General features: G+C 37.4%; 1 protein-coding gene across 3 annotated transcripts in view; it reads left to right on the top strand.

The window, feature by feature from the left end:
• The window catches only part of LOC145781111 (cAMP-dependent protein kinase catalytic subunit alpha-like), a 36,139-nt gene extending 16,084 nt beyond the window's left edge, over positions 1-20,055 (top strand). The window contains exons 1-10 of one of the 3 annotated variants that reach the window (XM_082592869.1): positions 7,552-7,957; positions 11,989-12,050; positions 12,232-12,360; positions 14,367-14,465; positions 16,756-16,838; positions 17,117-17,243; positions 17,376-17,471; positions 17,760-17,882; positions 18,102-18,266; positions 18,675-20,055. In XM_082592869.1, the coding sequence (XP_082448995.1) occupies positions 7,894-7,957; positions 11,989-12,050; positions 12,232-12,360; positions 14,367-14,465; positions 16,756-16,838; positions 17,117-17,243; positions 17,376-17,471; positions 17,760-17,882; positions 18,102-18,266; positions 18,675-18,800 (1,074 nt within the window). In that variant the 5' untranslated portion in view covers positions 7,552-7,893 and the 3' untranslated portion in view covers positions 18,801-20,055. Of the gene's footprint in view, positions 1-7,551; positions 7,958-11,988; positions 12,051-12,231; positions 12,361-14,366; positions 14,466-16,755; positions 16,843-17,116; positions 17,244-17,375; positions 17,472-17,759; positions 17,883-18,101; positions 18,267-18,674 lie in introns of those variants that run through there. The other 2 variants (XM_082592878.1, XM_082592885.1) reach the window with 2 other exon arrangements.
• Positions 20,056-22,186: the final 2,131 nt, after the last annotated feature.

The following is a 22,186-nucleotide window of genomic DNA, read 5'->3' as shown; positions in this document are numbered from 1 at the left end:
TTTAGACAATTTAAAAAGTACAATTTGTAAACATTGAAAATCTGCGAAATATTTGTTGCAAAAGTTATTGTAAAACTGTTCAGAAATTAGACGTAATTAAATATTGAGAAACAATGTAGGCTACTCAGATCAATCAGGAAATTAGAGTCAGCATAAGTTTGCCTCCATTGTTTCTCAGTATTTAATTACGTCTGATTTATAAACAGTTTTACAATAACTTTTGCAACAAATGTTTGGCAGTTTTTAATGTTTCACAAATTTTACGTTCTATAATGTCTAAACAGCGTTTTTAGTCTTATTTACCAGTCACTTTTTCCCTATAATTATATTCAAGGCCGTATTAAGGGTTTATGGGGCCCTGAGCTGAGCTGAAAGTGGGGGCCCTTATCAAGTGACATTTTTTGCTAAAAAAGGTTATCGATCAATGACACTAAAAGCATTTCTCAGCAGCTGGGGACTCTGCCTTCAAACCCAGAGTTGTGTGTATCGTGTAGTTGGTACTGTGCTTTTGCTGCGATTGGGATCGAAAAAAGCTATTAAACAAGAACATTATTTTTAGAACAACAAAATGACATAATTTGTTTAATGCTGACTTCATTAGAGGGGTGCAAACTCTCAAACTTACCCGAGCGACCCGAGCGCAATACTTTCAAACTTACCCGAACTTACCCGATTCTCTAGGTAGGCTACGCCACTGTTCTCTAGTTGTCTTTTTGAAAGCAAAACCAATCATTTTAGAGCAGATCAACAAATGTATCCATTTGTGAGATAGGTTATTACTGTTCAAAGTGAACTTGATTGTTTCTCCACAATTTTTAGTGGCAACATTTTCAATACAAATTGCTTATAGGCGATTGTTGATAGATAGCCTACTGTACGATAACATGTTCATTTTGTGCAATATACTGTTCAAAACAAACAATATTGTCCCAAGAAAATTGTGAGGAAAAACCTAGTTAATTTTCAACAGTACAGTATTTCTTCGGAAAAGATTCATTTTCTGGTTGAAAAGCAAATTTTGGAATGACAATAAACTTTTAGTGCCTGGTGTGAATGGTGTCGAATACTTAAACACAAAACTGTTGAGATACAGAGCGATCAAAGTAAGCTTAATCGTTTCACAAAAACACTAAACGTTTTGTTTTTGGCGCAACTTTACGTATGAACTGTGAATTGTTTGTCAGCTTCACACGATAAAAACAAAATCATATTCATAGGAGTAGGCTATAGGCAGGGCCGGATTAACCATTAGGCTAATAAGGCTATAGCCTTAGGCCCAGGAAAAATTCGGCCCTCAATTATTTTTTTAAGGTTAAATTTTTGTAAAGCTGGTAGTGATACAGATCCAGCACAGTAGGCCTACAGTTTTTGCTTAAAAACGAATGACTGAGTTGAGTCAATACATATGAAGAGCCCATTTCCAATACCACGTAGGCGCCACTTTTATTGAAATTGAGTTTAGAGCAGGGCTTTTCAACCGGGAGCCGTTTGTCGGAGGGTTGCGAGGCGCTTGAAATTCCAGTGTATTGTTTTCAATTCTTTTTTGCCAGAAAAGATTAAAAACTGCGTTTTTTCGCAATTGAGCATTCCTCTACTTGAGGTTATTATATCGTTTAACAACGCTATGGTAAAAAAGCAAAATTATGTAGAATCCTATGCAAAATATAGATTTCTCAGTATCGTTTTCAACGGCATTAAAAAAATTAGTGTCGGCTATTTTGGAAGTTCTTTTAGCAACATGTGCACGCATTGACAAACTTGATAGCCTAGTTATACAGTATATCTCACTGAAATTGATTTAAATAAATCCATAAAAGATTGCAATAAACTCAACCGGTGAAAGTGCGAAAACGTAGATTATTCTCATTATTTTTTCCCTATAATCTATCTATCCAAGCTTGATAGAAAATGGAAATAACAATCGGAGGAAATATAATAAAAGCCGTAGGCCTAACAACATCGCAAAAAAACGTTTTTCGTTTCGGAAGTATACGTTGGAACAGCAAAACTAAACATAACGGGATGTCGGCATGAATCGAATTTGGTAAATTTTGCATTAAATATGCTTTTGTTGAATACTTTTAAAGGGGGTCGCAAGACTCCATTGATTGCACTGAGGGGGTCGCGGTGGAAAAAAGGTTGCAAACTCCTGGTTCAAAGTGTCATTAGGTAGAGTATTGCCATAGGTAGCCTACCTACTATCGAGTTGTCACGAGCTTAGTTGACGGAAAGCGACGAATGGAGGTTTGATCATAGTGCTGTTTGCTTATGGCGTCATAAACATTTGTCATGTTTTAGATCAAAAAAAATTGTTTGGAAAAGTGGATTTTATGTTGATGAAATTTATAGCGACTAGCTTAGCTTAATTATTACGGTAACTTGGTTTGCCAACTAAGCATTTTTTGTCGTGATGTGCTTGGATGGGCGATGCCTTAAACAAAGTATTGTTAATCGCTTAAAGTCAAAACATTTGGCCCCCCAAAAATTTTGGGCTGGCTACGCTATGGGGTTGGGGGGATGTCAATTCAACTTTTTTTGTATCAACAGTTGTATCTTTGAAATCACTGAAGCTACGACTACGAGATTTCTTGACTTTTCCTAAATATTATTCAGCTACAGCATATTAAAATAATTTCAATAATTTTGATCAAATACATTATCTTTTAATATAATACGGTATTTTCAGCACCTACCTCAACATTAAATAATAATCACAGCTGGACTAGTTTTCCAAAGTTGGAACGAAAACAAACAATAGCGAGAAAGTAGATTAAGTCTATTGTTATCAGACAGTTTTCTAGGAAAACTGTAGGCCTACTAATCCGCTATACAAGTGCAATTCTTCCATTGTCTGCAGGGAGGAGCAAGGGATAATTGCTTTATCGCATTAGCCTAACGCGAGCAAAAGCTTGGGCTGGACTTTCTATTGTACACCAATTGGGACTTTGATCTTTTAACCCTTTGAGGACCGATGGGTCCCATAAAAATTAGCCGACCACCCCCCAGTTAAATAAAAAATTTTCCACTGCTGATCCCCTAACGTAGTATTCGATATCTATGCTTAATTTTAGGATAGACATCTTTTTTTATTTTTTTTTTGCGTAGGTGTTGTTTATATGACATATGAAGTGTAAACAAACAAATTCTATATAAATATTTTTTTGAGGAAAACTAATGGTCCTCAAAGGGTTAAGCAACTAGTCGATTTTGATATTGTTCAGTCGATTTTTGATATTAATCCGTCGGTTTTGATATTAAGCGATCGATTTTGATATTAGGCAGTCGATTTTGATATTATTCAGTCGGTTTTGATATTATTCAGTCGATTTTGATATTAGTCAGTCGATTTTGATATTAGGCAGTCGATTTAGATATTAGTCAGTCGGTTTTGTTGGTAGGCAGTCGATTTTGATATCAGTCAGTCGATTTTGATATCAAGCAGTCGATTTTGATATTAGGCAGTCGATTTTGATATTGTACTGTCGATTTTGATATTAGTCAGTCGGTTTTGATATTATTCAGTCGATTTTGATATTAATCAGTCAATTTTGATATTAGTCAGTCGGTTTTGATATTAGGCAGTCGATTTTGATATTATTCAGTCGGTTTTGATATTAAGCAGTCGGTTTTGATATTAGTCAATCGATTTTGATATTAAGCAGTCGGTTTTGATATTATTCAGTCGATTTTGATATTAGTCAGTCGATTTTGATATTAGTCAGTCGATTTTGATATTATTCAGTCGGTTTTGATATTATTCAGTCGGTTTTGATATTATTCAGTCGATTTTGACATTATTCAGTCGATTTTGATATTATTCAGTCGATTTTGATATTATTCAGTCGATTTTGATATTATTCAGTCGATTTTGATATTAGTCAGTCGGTTTTGATATTATTCAGTCGATTTTGATATTAGTCAGTCGATTTTGATATTATTCAGTCGATTTTGATATTAGTCAGTCGATTTTGATATTAATCAGTCGGTTTTGATATTAGGCAGTCGATTTTGATATTAGGCAGTTGGTTTTGATATTATTCAGTCGGTTTTGGTATTATTCAGTCGATTTTGACATTATTCAGTCGATTTTGAGATTATTCAGTCGGTTTTGATATTAGGCAGTCGATTTTGATATTAGTCAGTCGATTTTGATATTAGTCAGTCGGTTTTGATATTAGGCAGTCGATTTTGATATTAGGCAGTTGGTTTTGATATTATTCAGTCGGTTTTGATATTATTCAGTCGATTTTGATATTAGGCAGTCGATTTTGATATTATTCAGTCGATTTTGATATTAGTCAGTCGGTTTTGATATTAGTCAGTCGGTTTTGATATTAGTCAGTCGATTTTGATATTAAGCAATCGATTTTGATATTAAGCAGTCGATTTTGATATTAAGCAGTCGATTTTGATATTAGGCGGTCGGTTTTGATATTAGTCAGTCGATTTTGATACTGTTCAGTTAATGATGTAATTGTATTAGATAAGGTCTTGTGCAGTCAATGTGTAGTTTCTGTTGCTGTGATAATAAGTTGTATGTTCTTAAATTATTTGATGATATATGTCATTGTGCGATGTAGATGCGTTGTTGGTACTATTGCGGGTGATGATCTTATGATACCGATTTTGTTCTTAAGCCGTTGTTGAGTTCCTTCCAGTGGCGATATTGCTACGATTGTGTGATCGTTCCAACAATGAAGTAAATCAAGGCAAATGATATAAATGCGACACTGATCTATTTCTCTTGTTGATTTTCTGGCGCGTTCCCATTTCGAGGCCTGCATATCAAAATGGTCACAATTCACAACTGCTTGTATATTTCCTAAATAGCCCAGGTAGCCGACCATTCACTACATAAAAATATTTTTCTGGGTTTTGACCGGTTTAAACCTAGTTTTCACCGGTTAAAACCAGGTTTAAACGGCTTAGTGGTTAAAACCAGTTTTGACCACTTAAAAATCAAGCCTGGTGCGGTGTTGGTTGAGATTTAACTTGTTTTTTTCGTGTCTTTAATTGTATCATTTTCCATATTGCTCAACCTATGTTATATTATATATTTCTAAGTATTAAAACCTGTATGTCGTTTTTGCATAAATCAACACGTTAGTACAGAGAAAAACTGCACCGACTGTGTAAAAGTAAGACGCTTTAGTTGGCCTGTAGACGACAAAGCAGTCAATGTGTTTCACGCGGCGAGTAAATGGGTCTCAGCCTCAGATCAACAAGAATTCTGCGGTATTGTTTATTTTCATTTCTGTATTGCTCCTTGATATTAACACAGGCAGCAAAATTCGTCAACTTCACATTGATTCAATGTCTGCAGACGTTGAATCAATGTAAAAACGATGAGTTTTGTTTTCTGCGAAACAACGTCTGTCGACGTTCAGCCTGTTTTAAATGGACTGATTTTGTTTGCTGAAAAAATGTTATCTTTGAGTCATCGCTGCTGAATGCTGCGACAGAGACGCACATGCGGTTGTGAAATTCATCACAGTCTTACACGTACCTATGTATTTTCTACGTTATATAAATTGTTACGCATTTGTTACTTTATAATAACTGTTGAACGTGTGAAGAGTTCTGCATGTACGCCGGTCCTTCGTGATAAAGTTTTTCAACCGACACGCATCTCAATAAGAAACAGGTTCACTTCATAAGTCGATTTCATCATTTTATTCAGTATTACTGATGGTGATGTGAAATGTCCAAGTTGATTTTACAAGCAAACAAATTGATACTACTTCATTGTCTTAGATGTAATTGGAGCGTTTTACGGCCCTGTCGTGGCTTTGCTCGTTTGGCAGTCAATCATTTGCTAATCTGTTTGTCCATGTCGCATTATCGCTGTTATCGAGGAATCCGAGCAGTTTCGCATTTACTCAATGTTTCTGTACGTTTTATGATTGACAACTATCCGTGTCTCTGTTGAGCTTCACAAGGCAAAGAGATGTAGTTGGTAATGTTTTGTATGCATAACCTCATCAAAGTTTGTCTTGAAGCGAGCAAACACTGTGCCTTTTTTTTACAATAAACCGACATCATATAACGTAGTAAAACTTACGGTTAACGCACCTTGGAGAGACTGAGCAATGCTTATTATGTTGAACTGTTACCGTAACGCTTTTCGATCAAATGAAAGAACGTTCACAGAGGCAGAGTGATGTTCGTATTGTTTTAGTACTTTTCTTGTCTTTTTTAAATACCAATTCTTAATGAGCACTTAAAACCTTGTATGCAATACAGGGTTCATAGGATGGGATTATTTAGTAAAACGCAAACTTTCTATCCGGCAGAAAGTGTATCTGAGTCATTTCTGGGCCGGCTTTAAATCGATTGCGATGAAGCGCTATTTTTACCTGCTAATCTGGCTTTGAATGGACGTTAGATACGCTTCGCTTGTCAAATTAAGCTTGTGGTAATATTTCACTGCATTAGTGCAGACATTGTGAAAAATGAACATGGAATGAAAGCTCCGCCACTAGACTTACTCAGCATTCTGAAATGTCAATGTTTCGCGAGCCTTGGCTTCATCAGTTTGTTGACAAATCGACAGTGTCTGTAGTTGAAGAAAAGGTCGTTTCATGAAACGAAATATATGCCAGAAGGTCACTTGCTCAGCTTGTTCTAGTGCTCACTGCGTTTATCCCTTCAAAAAAATGTAGCGCTGTATAAACGACAAACGTGCATGTTTCAATCAAGCTATACAGACGTGCATGGAACACGCAGTGGCTTGCGTCTCCACGCTATGCAATGCGTTTCCGGTGTTAGTTAATATCTCATTCGGTTCCGGTTCATCGATTTTTTCAAGTGATGATTTTGGAAGGTTGAAAACAAGTAGAGAGATAATCAGATTGACTTTGAAGGATAATCAGCTTAAAAAGACCTTTGAAATGTTCCTGCTATAGAGTTGTCAGTTTGTTTGAATAGCTGTCGCAGTGCGTTGAATGAAAGGAAAGATTCGCTAAGAAATATGTGGATTAGTCCAAAGCCATAATATGTGTGCCGCATGTTTGATCATAACAATATATCGACCAACTCTTTCGTCGTATGCACGTGGTCTTGCCACTGTTCCAAGCATTCATGTACCAGTGTTTCCTGTTTGTGGAGTTGCACCATGGTACCGGTCGTTGGAATGTATTTCAGTTGATTACTGGCTACCCAATACACTGTTGAAACCTCTGCGCATTACATCCAAATAAAATAAACTGATTGATTCTCTTCTCGCGGTTGGCTAACTGCAAGGGCAACTAGTTCAGCTATAAACAACCAGGTGGTTATTACACCTCGTCAAAACGAACGTACAAGTTAATTTTTGTCTCAAAGAGCAAATTTCTTCTTTTTAATTCCATAGAATTGATTGAGACCTTAGCAGTGAAGTTCGAAGTCTGAAAAAGATTGAAGATTGTATGATAGGAGAAAGGGCGAATATAATCGATCGGCTTCAACCGTGTTGTTATCAGTCATTTTATGTTAACATTCTGTTTGAGTCATGTGGCGTCAACAAGACGAACCATTTCGCTTAACTTCCAGTTTGTAAGATGTCAGACAAGGACTGTGCTAAACACTTCGTTTGCTGTATTGTGATTTTATAGGACTAACATTTTTAAGTATTTTGTACATTACACGTAAGGGAAACATCTCGAGTATGCAAAGAGCATACCTTTTTGTTGAAATGGCACATCACCCAGTGTTGATTGACTCACTCAGGCAACAAACGTTTGCAGACGTTGTATCATTGTGGAAAAAGCGGCCAGAACTACCTTGTTGACAAGAAGCATCTCTGTTAGACTTTTGACTTCAATCTTTTGTTTTAGTATCAGTTAAGTGCTGAACCAAGAGTATTGGCCTTTGGTTGGGCTAATCGCTTTAAATTGACGATTTCTATGAATCAAAATGCCTTGGTTTGGCAAAAAAGACGCTGCTCACAAACCTTCGAAACCACCTAAAGAGGATTATGGTACGTAATTTATATTGAGTTTTCTAAATTAGCATTATTTTTGCTTGGATTTATTTAATGCAAGAAGGGCCCTTCTTTAATATAAAAACGAAGTAAAAGTGATTACTTTGGTTAGCTTGGGTGATGCTTATGTTGTATAAGGATTGCAAAGAAACAAATATCACCCTATTTTTCACTGATGCAAAATAAAGCAGGCACACATGCTTAAATTATAAGTTAATTTTTCATGTTTGACTTAATAATGAAGTTTTGAGACCACGGTGTCGTCACTAGTCACTACGCTCTTGCTTGCTTTTGATCACCTTTTCCCTTTTGATTTTTGATGAATGCTACAGGCAAAGACATCACAATTACAGCAAAGCCCAACAGGCGGTGCTGCTTACATTTTTTGAATGCTTTATTGTGCAAAGATGCAATGCGTGTCCTGGTTGATTGCGGTGGCATAGACACTTCGCAGCACTTTAAAAGCAAAATCAAAATGAATAAAACATGTACGATGATTTGCGATTGAAAGTGTAAAAGTTGCGGTTTTCTTAAAATTGGTAGCTTTATGGACTTTAATTCACATCGGCTTTTTAGCATAAACTACTGTCAATATATAAAAATTATGCCTCAGCATTGCGTGGTTCTCGGAAAACCACCTTTTCTTCATAATTCGTTTTGTAACAAACGAAATTACCGTTTCTGATAAAGAAAGAGCTACAAAAATGAAAAAAATTCAAACAACTGATTTTGCAGTAATTGAAGGATCAAATGATGAAAGACATTGCTCACGAAAGTGATATCAACGGTGTGATGAAGTCTTCACCTGATTGTGAAGTTCCCAGCTAACAATACTCGTCATTACATCGATTTAAAGTGTGTGTACATTGGATCGATGTAAGGACACAGAATTTGTTAGCTGGGTTTCCAGTAATGTCAAACATATTCATCTGCCAATGCCTCCTTGGATAAATGCTGATTTGATGTGCAGTTGACTTGAATTTGGATCGAGCTTGGCGCATGTTGACAGTGACCTGCTTACTCTTGATAAGCAAGAACCTTAAATTTGCGAAAGCGTTTTGGCTTGTAATGTTAATTTTTGATTCGTATCTTTAATTTTTTTATCTCTAACTTCACCAGGAAAGGACGATTTCCCGGGTAGGCTGGTATTATAACCCGGACAGCAAAATCCGTAATTTTAACACTAATTCCAGGTTTAATGTAAAAATGACAGATTTTGCTGTCTGGGAAGGCGTCTGAGTGTGAGCAGTGTGTGTTGGACTGGCTTCGATGTCGTCTCCATGTATGAGCGTTAAGTTTTTTTGTGGCATGAGTAGCAGCATTCGTTTCAAAATTGAGTATGTCTGGACCATCGCTGTGGGCTAGACATTTCAGTTAGCTGATAAGTAGAAAAATGCTTCGATAAAGTTATGTAAAAATCACTGCTGTAGTTAAAGTTTTTTTTGTAAATGATCGTTTGATTGATGTGCTCCAGTTGTGTCAAAACAGAAAAAGGAAACGAATTTTTCCAAAAATAGGTCTGTCAGTTGAGATTTGGCAGATCGGTACTGTTGTTGCATAGCGCCAACATACTCTGAAATAAATTAATTTAATTATGAGGTTGACTCGGAAAAGTTTATAAAAATTAAACTTTTGAAGTCACAACTGTTTACCCAAACACGGTTAATTGTCAGATTGAAGCTCCTTATTTGAGCACTGACAATTTTCTACTATCATGAATTAAGAATGACAATGCACAGAATTTGCAGCACTAGTTAATCATTCAGGCTTTGTGCGTCCTTGCATATCTGGCGAGAACGACGCGTTGCGTCAGTAATTCTTTCATGCTATGGCAGGAAGTAGTGCATCAGTACCAGTGGAGTTTTGTTTCTAAATTTATTCGAAACTGCTCAGATCGATGCGGTAGCTGCTTTTTGTTTTTCTGTTCGGATTAGTGGAAAAGTCGATTTCCTCGAAAATACACTGTTCTGCAGCAATGCATGGTTTGTATTCATTTTTTGGGAAAGACAAAGACAGTCGTCATCACCAAAAGCAATCAGAGGAGTACCAAGCAAAATATTTTGCCTCAGGTTTGCAGCAATAACGCCAGTTACAATGTCAGGTCTTTTCTCTGCAGTTATTGTATATGTTGGCGAGTACTAATTGCAGGATTGTGCAAGTGTATCATTGTTAAGGTTCACATTGATGCGGAATCTGTTGTAATAGTTATGGCATCACTCCTCATATCGCTCATCCATGAATTTTACTTATATATTAGTTTTTACCAATAGTTTCTATACCGGTACGTCAGAATGAAGTCTTTCCTGGGGATGTAAACGTCATTTAAGTTGAACGTTGAATTTCCAGGCATTATATGCTTTAGATCTGTAATTAGGCTTCTCTCTTGCACCGGCTTGACTGGGCGTGTGGTTGTTCTCTAATGCGTTAAATTGCCTATATATAGTATATATATACCTCATTTTTTTGCATATCATTTGAGTTGTTTGTCATTTGACTGTTTTTTTTTGTTTGTCGTATCCAGGTTTACACCTGGTGGTTGAAGATTTAGATTAAGTGGACGGGAAGGCAAGGAAGCCAATCTTCGTGTCCACCTTCAGGCATGCCTTTAAGTGCCTTGCCAAAGACACAACTGTATGCTCATGAGCGGTGTCGATCCGGCGCCCTTTCGATTGCCGTTCCAGCGCCCTCACCACTCGGCTATGCAGCCGACTGTTGAGTCCTGATTTGTCTTTATTTTTCGTCAGTAAAATTGTTATCATTTAAATGGTGACTTGCCAAATTCCTTTTTCCTTGTTTTACACCAGTTTCAAAACAAGCCAATAAATCTCAGCTACTGGTTGGTCGCGCAAGCGACCATGTCAGAATTGAATTCCACGAAATTTCCCATGTTCATTTACTAAAATATACTATACTAAAATAAATGACTGTGAATTATGGCCTGGAAAGAGAGCATTGACTTACACGAAGTCGTAAGTTACAAATATATGTTTTCTCTTAAATCCAAATCTATGTACCATACGAGCAGCAGCACGTACACACATATACACATACAGAATATAATAGCCTTACAATACTCAAATATAGCTTTTCTAGCCGGAAATGTATAATGAGGTTGCTCAATTTGTTGTTTTCGTTTTTGCCTCCGGGTAACTGCAGTGAATAAATATACCACAGATTCACGTTTCTAGGTTTATATTGAAATCATTTTTTTTTTCATGTGTTCTCTGAAACAAAACTTGTCGCCATTGTAATTCATGTTTTGTTCTTGTTCGTTATTTCCTTTAATTGTACTAGCTTGCAGCGTGATGTTGATAATTCCTTGTAAATTGACATACTTTGAAAAATTGGATATACTGTAGTTAGCATTTGTGGCGATGGCGTGTGATAATAATAGTTGTATGATAAGTATTTTCAATGTTCATTATCCTTTTGTTCACTTTGACTTTGGTCATCAGAAGTAAAAGTCCTTCCAATTCACTTGGCACTTGCTCCGTTGCGCAGTCTTACAAATGTATGCAGGAATTGCAGGTGTTGAACCAATGTGAAAAAAAGGGGATTTTCTAATTTAAGAATGCACTTCAGTTGTGAATTATAATTGTAGTAAAGAAAGATAAATTCATTAGACACGCACATCTCACTGGTGCTGTGAGATCTCCGGTGGTTGAAAGTACAGCAATTGATTTGTTCATAACGTGTCAATTAGCAATGATGCCTGTAGCTGACTGGAGTTTGTCAGCATGAGTGATGTTTTTCGTTACGTATTTTTCGCTTTCGATTCGGCCTGTCAGTTGCTTGTGATAACAACTTAATGTTACAAATTTTTAACACTTTGTGATAGCCTGGTGTAGTACTGTAGCCTGAAATACGCAGTACTGTTTCATTGCGTTAGCCGCTTTTTCTTAGTCTAAGCTAGCGAAGGTCTTGAGCATTTAGTATCTATGGGACGCATGTATTGATGCTCCACTCCAACAATGTTTTCAAGTTTAGCGTTTTATATTCTATAAATAATTGAACATCATTCTTTTCAGTCAAAGCGTTTTTGGCCGAAGCAAAAGAAGAATTTTTACGAAAATGGGAGTCTCCCACACAAGTAGGTTAAGGTTATAATCTTGTTAATTAAATACCAGTAGCACTTAGTCGTAGCTGAACTAGATTTAAATATAGCCGTTTTTCATTCTTGCTGTTATTTGATGCAATGCCTTATTGAGTTGGTATGTGCATTTTTCTAATCGAAACGTTGTTTTGTTGCCTAACAACTCGAACTTTTTCAGAACAACGCCAAGTTGGATGATTTTGAAAGGCTAAAAACCCTTGGCACCGGTTCGTTCGGTAGAGTCATACTAGTGAAGAGTAAAGAAAATGCCACTTTTTATGCGATGAAGATTTTGGACAAACAAAAGGTGATTGATTCCACACTTTTCTGACTTTTACTTGGGCAGTGCAGTCCAAGTGGAAGCATAGGCCAATTTTGTTTTTAATACCTCAGAGAACAATGTAAATGCTCTTCTGTCTGTTATAGCACTGCTATGGTTTAGTCTTTCAAGTTTGGTTTTGCTGTAAAAGGCATTACCTCGGTGCTATGCATTCATTGCGATTGACTGTAAAAGTTCTATCTCCAATGCGATTGACAATTTATAGAAGTTTGGTGAAAAAAGATAAACTACTAGAAGTAGTTGCCAGCTCAAACAATTAACATACACGCTTCTTGAAAGGTACAGCATCCACCGTACAACAGTTTCAACTATCTCTGCGAAATTGCTTTCTCAATATATGTTGTGCATTTCCTGATTATGAGTTAATGCAGTTTTGCATGGTGTTAACTTCCAAACTCATCTTCACATACACTAGGTCAGTGATTCCCAAACTGTGTGCCGCGGCACACTAGTGTGCCGCTACAGATTCTCGAGTATGCCGCAAATCGTTTTGGAATTTTGGAAAAGAACTGTTAAAATACTTAAAATAAGACATGCAGATGCGACTTAACCCTATCTTAATACGAGTTGTTTACGTACGCGGAAAGTACGTCACGGGCTATCTTAGCCCCGTGATAATTAATCGCTAATAACGGTAGCTATGAAAATCACAAAGCCAAAATATTTTACAAGATAATAGCCATGTGTACTGTGCGCATAGAAATTAAATTTTTTTCCAACAAATTTATCGAAATAAAGTGTTTGAGATGAAAAAACGTCAGGAAATCGGTTTTCATTCTAATTTCCAGAAAATAGCTTCAAAATTTACGTAAGTGTGCGCGAGCGCTTTATATTTATTTTAGTGTACCACAAGCTGAAAAAGTTTGGGAACCACTGCACTAGGTGTTTTACTTCTTAAAACACCAAGGTGACCTTTTGTCTGTGAAAGCGTGAATATGAACCATATTTTATTTAAATATCACAACGCTACTACTTCAATGTGAAGGCACTCTTCACCTCACGAACATGTTCTCGTGTTGATTTTTGATAAGACTTATAAAATATAAGTCAAACGTTGCAGGAGAGAAGATACAGTACATCGACGGCCCTTTTATATTATGACCTAACGACAGTTGCTTGATTTTAATAGGTCGTCATATTTCTGCGAAGCTGTTTGAGTTTGTTTGACGATTCTTGTCTTGTGGTTTTATGTAAGCTGTGTTAGTTATTACTATCAAAAGCAAACTAGCAAGAGGGATTATAGATAATTGCAATGGCACAGCAACGCATCACAGCCTGTCATGCTTGGCATGGATCGTGGACATGGATGTAAGCAATTGAATGTAATCCCAACATAACTGACGTGATTTGTCTTTTTTTTTCGATGTTTTGATGACAATCTTGCGATGTGGTAGTTACGCTGTTTCAGCAAGCCTGTTCATTATTCTACATAAGTTTTGTGTCTGATGAATTGAGTTCGCAAGATTGTTTAGTTTGAAAAACAAGGTCTCAGTCTTGTTTGACAATTGACATCACTAAAAATTCATTTACCATTTCCCTAGTTCTTCATCATATACCACTCTTAACGGGTCTGCTACTATTCGGTGAGTCCGATTCGGTGAGTCTGATTCGGTGAGTTCCTAACTTCTAACCCCTAACCTTAACTCCTAACCCCTAACCCTAAAACGGCAATGATAATTAGGCTATGGCACCCGATAATTTAAAAAAAAAATTGAAAAAATCCCCCGTTAAGAGATCGGACTCACCGAATCGGACTAACCGAATCGGACTCACCGAATCGGACTCACCGAAACGGGCCATTCCGCTCTTAACAGATGAGATATCTATCCAGCCAACAAATCAGCCTTTCATTTACTAACTGGTTTCGGCTAGGTTACAATCTACTTCAATTACCTTGTTGGTGCGAAATCTGGCATCTCATTGTGAAATAGTTTTGTTTCGATGGATTTCTGACGCATAAATTTACTTTGCAGGTGGTGAAGTTAAAGCAGGTCGAACATACTTTGAACGAAAAAAAAATATTACAAGCCATTAATTTTCCTTTTCTTGTCAAAATGGACTATTCCTTCAAGGTACGTAAATTGCGTGTTGCTCATGATTGTATCCCGCTCTTGATCTCTCGAAAATGTTCTTTCATTTATACTTCCGCCACCAAACGTCAAATCTTTAACAATTTTTTTTTGTCTAATTATCGTCAGAACCAGAAATGATGTTGACGTAATTGACAGGAAGCTGGATTTCAACTTCATTCTTTACGAGTTATAGAGTTTCTTCTTCTTCAACAAATCGATCATGTTTGATCAGCTGTGATCTCCCATATGAACTCCCTCCATTTTGTTCTGTCTTTGGTTTTCAGTAGTACTTCCGGCATGCTTTTTATTCCTGTAATTTCCTTGATATTGTCAAAATATTTCATTTTTGTCGTCCTTTGTTCGTTTTCCTTGTACCATCTCAGTCTCCGTTAAGTTTAAACAACCGGAAAACAGTCGATTTGCAATTTTTTTAGCAAGGTTGTATCTCAACCATCAATAGTGAAAGACTAATTGCTGCTGATTGAAATAGGTAATGTGCCCATAAATTTGATTCTAAATTTGATGTGCCCACAAATTAACCTTAGAAAGTTATAAATCATGTGTCAATATAAAAACAGCCGATTTTGCGAGCTGGAAAGCCATTCTTTCAATGGAGTTTCCTCAAAGGATTTTGTCTGGACTCTTATTGATTTCGTTGGACTATGTAATTAAAACATTAAAGTTTGCAATCTTCCAGTTAGAGTAGCATCAAAAGTAGGCCTATTGGTGTCCATGGCTGAACAAACATAGCTGATTCAACACCTGCAAAAGTTGCATTAATGTGCAAAGGACGAATTTTTTAGGTTTGGTGTTGATGGCATCCACGGAGCAAACTGAAGCCATTTTCTGTGCCGAAAACCCAGGAGGGACGCTTCATTACAGAGGCGAAGCTTCGCTTCTCTGGCCACATTAGAAAGATTAATTCTCAATTCGACAATTTTTTGCGCCTTGCTGCAAGCTTGCTTTCAACGAAATACGATCAAATTACTTTAAAACTAACTTCACTCCATACTTTTATGTAAGCTATAAAAAGTACGATATCTTGTAACCCTTCGAGAGAGTACGTCACAAACGGGTGTAGTTCTGTATCTTTTTGATTTAAGACCCCTAGTTAAACCTGAATGCCACTGTTTTTGTCTATGCCTCCTCCACATTTTACAGTATGTTAGTGATCAACGTAAATGTTTTAAAAAAGTAAGAGCCCCCGATTTTAGGCCCTGCTTTACAATTGTCCAACACCCTTGATATTTTGACACATCACATCAATGTATGTGGCAACCAAGTATAATACAGTAGTGAAGGTGGATTTATTACACAGGCGCTATTGTCATCACCATTTAGTGAGCTACTGTCCTAAGCATTAAGCAAAAGCAACCTTATCCAATCTCAGGCACCAAATCAGTCATTTTTTACATTGATTCAACATCTGAGACGTTGACTGGCCCTGCTGGCTGGCGTCAAGATGGTTGTGCTCGGAAACACTAAGATACTCAAACAATGAATTATGCACACATGTTGATGTACCGCTGTGGTCGATACAGTCAAATGCATTAAATGGCTGGACCAATACCATCTTTAACGTAGGCTGAACCTGATCGATTTAAGTTAGTACACAAAAATGTTTTAGATGCTTTTCGTTTGAATCCAGTTTATTGCACATGACAATGATGCCACCGTAAGAAATTGTTGTGTGTTTTATAGTCACGACACCATATTACTTGTATATTGCCATCAATGCATAATTTATAAGTTTTGTCTCCACTGTGATTGGTGAAATTTATATTTTAATTTCTTGCCATGTATATGAAATCAATTTCACCCCATGAATAATGCTCTCTTGAAAATATGAGCGCTTTGTTTTTGTGATACGTACGAACATAGTAAGGATGAGCGCATTCCAAATACCTAGGATGCCAGCGCCGGCTGCATGGCCGCGAACTGAGAACGTCTGCGCACCGGTCGAAAGGACGTCGGACCGTAGCGAACTGCTGTATTTCGGCAAGACACTTCATGGCATGCCAAAATAGGGAAAGCTGCGGACTCGATGCCTATACCCAGACAGCAAAATCCGTCATTTTTACATTGTTCAACGTCTGCAGACGTTGAATCAATGTAAAAATGGCGAATTTTGCTGTCTGTGTAGTATATGGCCCATTTGCTGCTTGTTGTCTGTGGTGTTGCATCTGTCATCGCATTGCACCGAATGTTCCCGCAATGAGCTCAAATTTATATACGGTAATACGGTTTGCATCATTATTGAGATAAACTCATTTTATTTTTGTCATTGCAGGACAACAGCAACTTGTACATGGTTTTAGAGTACGTCATTGGAGGAGAGATGTTTTCACATTTACGAAGAATCGGAAGATTCGGGCACGTGACGTTGCAAGCTTTTGTTCTCACAACAGTGTTGCCAATTTCGAATGTGTGCTTCGCACGGACGATAACTTGAATACGAACTGTTTTGCAAGTTTTCAATTTCTCGCGTTATTTTCATGGCTAATCGATTTGTATGCAATATCTACTTTCCTTTGCATATGCTATCAATTACAAATGACCACTGGCCACGTTAGTTTATATCAAAGATGATTTAATTGATTGTTTTACGCTTTTGCTGCGTTCTTTCAATTAACACAGTCTGTTATCTGCAGGGAGACTCAATCTCGATTCTACGCTGCTCAAATAGTTCTTGGGTTTGAATATCTTCACTACCTGGATATCGTCTACAGGGATTTAAAGCCAGAAAATCTGCTCATTGACCAGCAAGGTTACATTCAGGTTGGTTTTATCTTTGTCTTTCAATACGCATGACCTTGACTATTAATTATCAAGATATTAGTATGCCTTAAAAATTGTAGCACTGTTATATGCCATGACTGTAGGTTTGTTTACATTCAAATTTGTTGGCAGGTTACAGATTTTGGATTTGCGAAACGTGTAAAAGGACGTACTTGGACACTGTGTGGCACACCAGAGTACTTGGCCCCAGAAATCATTCTGAGCAAAGTAAGTTAAAAGTTGTTTTCAGCCTACCGATATTCCATTGTCCCATGCGAATCTTTGTCGAACTTTGATGTTTTCGAAATACCCCTCGAGCAGTTTGCCCTGACTCCACCTCCACAGCCATGTTATTCTTCTCTTGTGAAATAGCTTAAAATTTCGTTACAAATACACGTTTTGCTAGCTTCAACGTCTGGTCTTTCGTCAATATCCTTGGGTAGTAGTTGTACTTTTTTACCACATCTAGTTTGTGCTTGTCAAAACTCAGGTTGTAATTGTTTCCTCTCCATCCAGGGGTACAACAAAGCTGTCGACTGGTGGGCACTCGGGGTGCTTATATACGAAATGGCTGCTGGGTATCCTCCTTTCTTTGCTGATCAACCGATACAGATTTATGAAAAAATCGTATCAGGAAAGGTAAGGCTAGATTTAACAAATGCTTTAGTTATTCCGTATTTATTCCAGGAATTTGGAAACAAGATAATATTTTATTAAATTTTGAGTTTTGTTTAGCAAGCACATCAATGATGTTGTTTTTATCGAGGCACTGGCTTTGCGGAGCAGACTTTACAGACGTTAAATTTGCGTTTATTTTATTTTATTTTTTCAATTAAATAACAACAACTCGCCCCACAGGTTCGCTTCCCTTCTCATTTCACATCCGAGCTCAAAGACTTGCTCCGAAATCTCCTTCAAGTCGATCTTACCAAGCGGTTCGGCAATCTGAAGAATGGAGTCGCTGACATAAAGAACCACCGCTGGTTCCAATCAACAGATTGGATCAGTGTCTACCAGAGAAAGGTCATTGATTTAAATATCTGGACAATACCAACAAAGCTAGTTGCTTTGGCTTGTGGCGTGATCATAACGTTAGCCTCATCATCTCCTCCTTTCTCGTGGGTTCAATCTCTATCTGACTCTACAAACCAAGATACCACAAAATTCAAATGACTCTAAACCTTTAGCCGAAAGTAAAGTAACATTTTTATCGAGTCAGCTTTTATCTTTGTGGATTGTGAAGGGACAAGCTTAAACGCTTCAGTCTGTGGTAATGTGTTTCAGCATATAGTCATTCAAATTTCTAAAACGACGCGAGCTGTGTGTATTTTTACACTGCTGGCTTGTTTCTGTGTTCAAAATCGTTAATAAAAACTAACAACTTGTTTCGATTTTCAAGACATCGTCAAACACAAACGTTTATTCTTCCAGGTGGAAGCTCCATTTGTTCCAAAGTTCAAGCATCCTGGTTCCACTGAAAATTTTGACGATTACGAAGAAGAGCAACTCCGCATCCACTCGACCGAGAAGTGCGCCAAAGAGTTCGCCGATTTTTAACTATTGCATCATACTCGCACTATTTCGCTTGTTGCCGTTTCTCTTTTAGAGTCTAGTTGGTTGCTTTCGTGCTTTTTCCGTTTGTTGACAAATGGCGCCTGTGAACCAATGTTATGTGACGCACTACAGTCAGCGATCAGTTTGTCATGTTTGAGAATTGTGCTTCAAACCGGAGGCTTTTTTCTATAAATCGAAATCAATTTTAATAATGAAATGCCTAAACTAAATAATGATGTTTGTTTCACTCATTTCAGTTTTACTTTGCTTTTCTTTCAACTGTGTTGTTGACAAGGGTCAAATGTTTACACACACCATTATTTGCAACATGCCTTGCCACCCTCTTAGTACATACCCTATGAAGAGCCCCAGCCACCTTCATTTCATGAAAATATGACGGTTTCAGAATTTTATATTTCTCCTGGCTGCGGCTATGTGGTGGAACTTGTCCAATGTCCAGTGTTCGGTTGTATTCTATTAAGTTCGTTGCAAGCGGTGTCGGATGTAAAGCGGACATTTTTTATTGTCTTATTCTTCAAGTCGATAAAATGTATAAGAATTTTTTTTTACAATTTGAACGTCAGTTTACGTTGATTTTAAGGTAAGTTGACCACCTTACTTTAAATTCATATACCGTACGCTACTTGCTGAGAATGATAAAATTCAAATTTTGACGCTTCAAGTGACTTAATCGGAGAAGAACTTTACTATTTCACAAGTTTTTAAGTATATTTTTGTTTCGATTACGAAGAGTTTATTCCGGTTTTCGAAATGGTTCATCAACAAACCGTTCTTTACTTTTTTATTTCGAAATGTTCTGAAGACAAAACATGTTTTAGCAAATCGTTCCTTAATTTGTCGAGTTTTTTCGAACTTCTAAACTCTTCGCTCACTGCTGCTCCTTTAGTTTAGTGATAGTAAACTCTGCGACATTTAGTGCAATTTTAACGTCGGCAAAGCATTGATCTCAACGCTGAAGGTTCGGCCGGCACTTCACGGAACGGATCGATAAAAGAATGATGCGCTGTTTTAGTCGATTTTACCAATTACCTCGGGTTTGTACGAAAGAATTCTACAGTTTTGTTGGTTGTCGCTTTGTGCATTTTATGTTTTATTTTTACCATAAAATTGAGTGATGTTGGGCTTTTGTGGAGTGAACTGATGAAATAATTTGCCAAGAATTTCCTGGTTTGACGTTTGTTTCAATGTTGCCTTGCCTGCATTTGTCGGTCGATTAAACTTATTACGACGATTGTGACATGTTTGGTGTTGAATCTTGGTGAAGTAAAATATGGGTTGAAACTTTGAAAGGATCATGTTTCGTCAGCACATGACGATAAAACTTATCATTTTCACTGCCAGTGCAAGTTAGACCACTTTAACATGTAAAAACTAGTGCAAATATGAGATATACAAAACTAGAGAGTTATTCTGATTATCAAATTGTGATGTTAGTTGACGTTGATATACATTTATCATGTCGGTTTTAAATTAGGCAAAACATTTTGACAATTAAACATGTCGATTAACTGTTTTTGTGGCATACTGGCAACATTCACCTTTTGGCTGTCATTCATTTACCTTAAGTAGACGACAGCTGGGCAAGAAATCTCCCATTCGAAGCGAAATTCATTTGACCTCTGCCATAAAATTGATTTTTTTTTGCTATAAACGCAAATGACACACGCACACTTCCCTTATCTCTATTTCCTTGCAATTCGTTGCATTTAAGAAACGGCTAGTTAAAGATTTCAAACACCCTTCGGCTTTCATGTATCAAAAGCTACAAATTGTCCAAGGTTTTCGAACGAATCTATCAAAGGCCTAGCTCAGCAATTTAAAAAACACTTTACATTTGTTTTAATCACAGAAAGCCAGTATGCTGCGAAGTGTTTCAACTTTTCCTTTCTTTTAATTTTTTTCTTTTATTTAACCAAACGTCCGAAGTGTCAAACAGCGTTTTTCGAAGTGAAACAGAAGTCAGTCAAACGGTAGCCTCTGGAGAAAAGCGATTACTTTTTTGGAATGAAATGCAAGCGTAATCTTAATGATCTACTGATTGAATCTTTATCCTTGGACTGGAGAAAGCTTTTTTAGTACGGTAGTTTAATTCTGGCAATTTCGCATACTTGTAGAGGCTTTGAATCACTTACGTAGGCCCTGTTATCGAGTTTGACAGAGTGATGTTTCTGATTGTTGAAGCATTGTGTGTGAGCTATTCCATCCATCAGGTGCCGCTGAATAGCGAGCAGTCCTCAGAATACGTTGCTCAAGCGCACACCCTGACAGCCGAACTAGCGCCACTTCATCTTGCAGTTCCTTCGAGAAGTCAGGCGCTGAACCGCCTGCGCTATTGTGGTGGACAATTGGCATATTCTATCCTGGCACAAGTCTTTATAGATTTTTAGAAGAACCGATGCAGACCTGACCACTAAAATTGACGAGTTTGAAGTTTCAATTTTAAGTAGGCCTACCGTAATAATACGCCGTCTTTATAGCGTTTTATCGCATGCACATAGGCCGATGCGTTTCGCTCGGCGTCTCAGTCTCACAGTAAAAAGAAGTTAGTGCAGCCGTCAGTGGCGTAGCCAAGGGGGGGGTTTTGGGGGTTACAACCCCCCCCTTTGGCACACGTATGACGTCACGATATTGAGAATAATGCTTTCAGTCTAAAAAAAAATTGCCTAATTTTAAACAAAATTGCATTAAAAGAGCGAGTTTTGCCAATACCAAACATTCAAACATCTCAGCCAGGAATTAGCAACAAGAAAACACAGCGACTAAGCTTTATTTCCGAAAAATGCCGAAGAAAACTTGATCTTATCCTTTTGCTATGCTACCGGACAGCACCATTTTACAGGAATATTCGTACCCACATTTTTGTTGAAAATGCTCTCAGAATGCACCAAATTCAAAGTAATTTTTCAAAATTTTCTGGGGAAGGCCCCCCAGACCCCCCGCCGCTGGGTGGTCAAAACCCCCCCCTTTCAAAATTCCTGGCTACGCTACTGGCAGCCGTACAGAGGCGCGGCTGAGTAGGCCAAAATTCAGGGTTTCTATATCGTCCTTCTAAGATTTGTCCTTAGTTTAAAGAACATTTCAGAAAATATTACCCTCCTTATTTCTAAGAAATGTCCTTATTTTTGACTTGCATCCTTATTTTGCAGTGTCTCAAGTCTGACACTGTCTTTAGCATCTCGGTCTCGAACCGTCAAAGTCTCGTCTTGGTCTCGGCCATCTGATGTCTCGATTTTTACGTCGAGACATTTTGGCAGCAGCTGTAGGCTATTGAATACAAAGACTTTTGTAGCGGCAATCTTATTACCATGCGACATTCTTCCGTTCGCTTTATTAAATTATACTGACCCAAATGGTTTAGGACAAGCGGA

The sequence above is a fragment of the Aplidium turbinatum genome, chromosome 1, assembly GCF_918807975.1.
Source record: "Aplidium turbinatum chromosome 1, kaAplTurb1.1, whole genome shotgun sequence".
Taxonomy (NCBI): Eukaryota; Metazoa; Chordata; class Ascidiacea; order Aplousobranchia; family Polyclinidae; genus Aplidium; species Aplidium turbinatum.
This window is presented reverse-complemented; position numbering and strand designations above follow the sequence as displayed.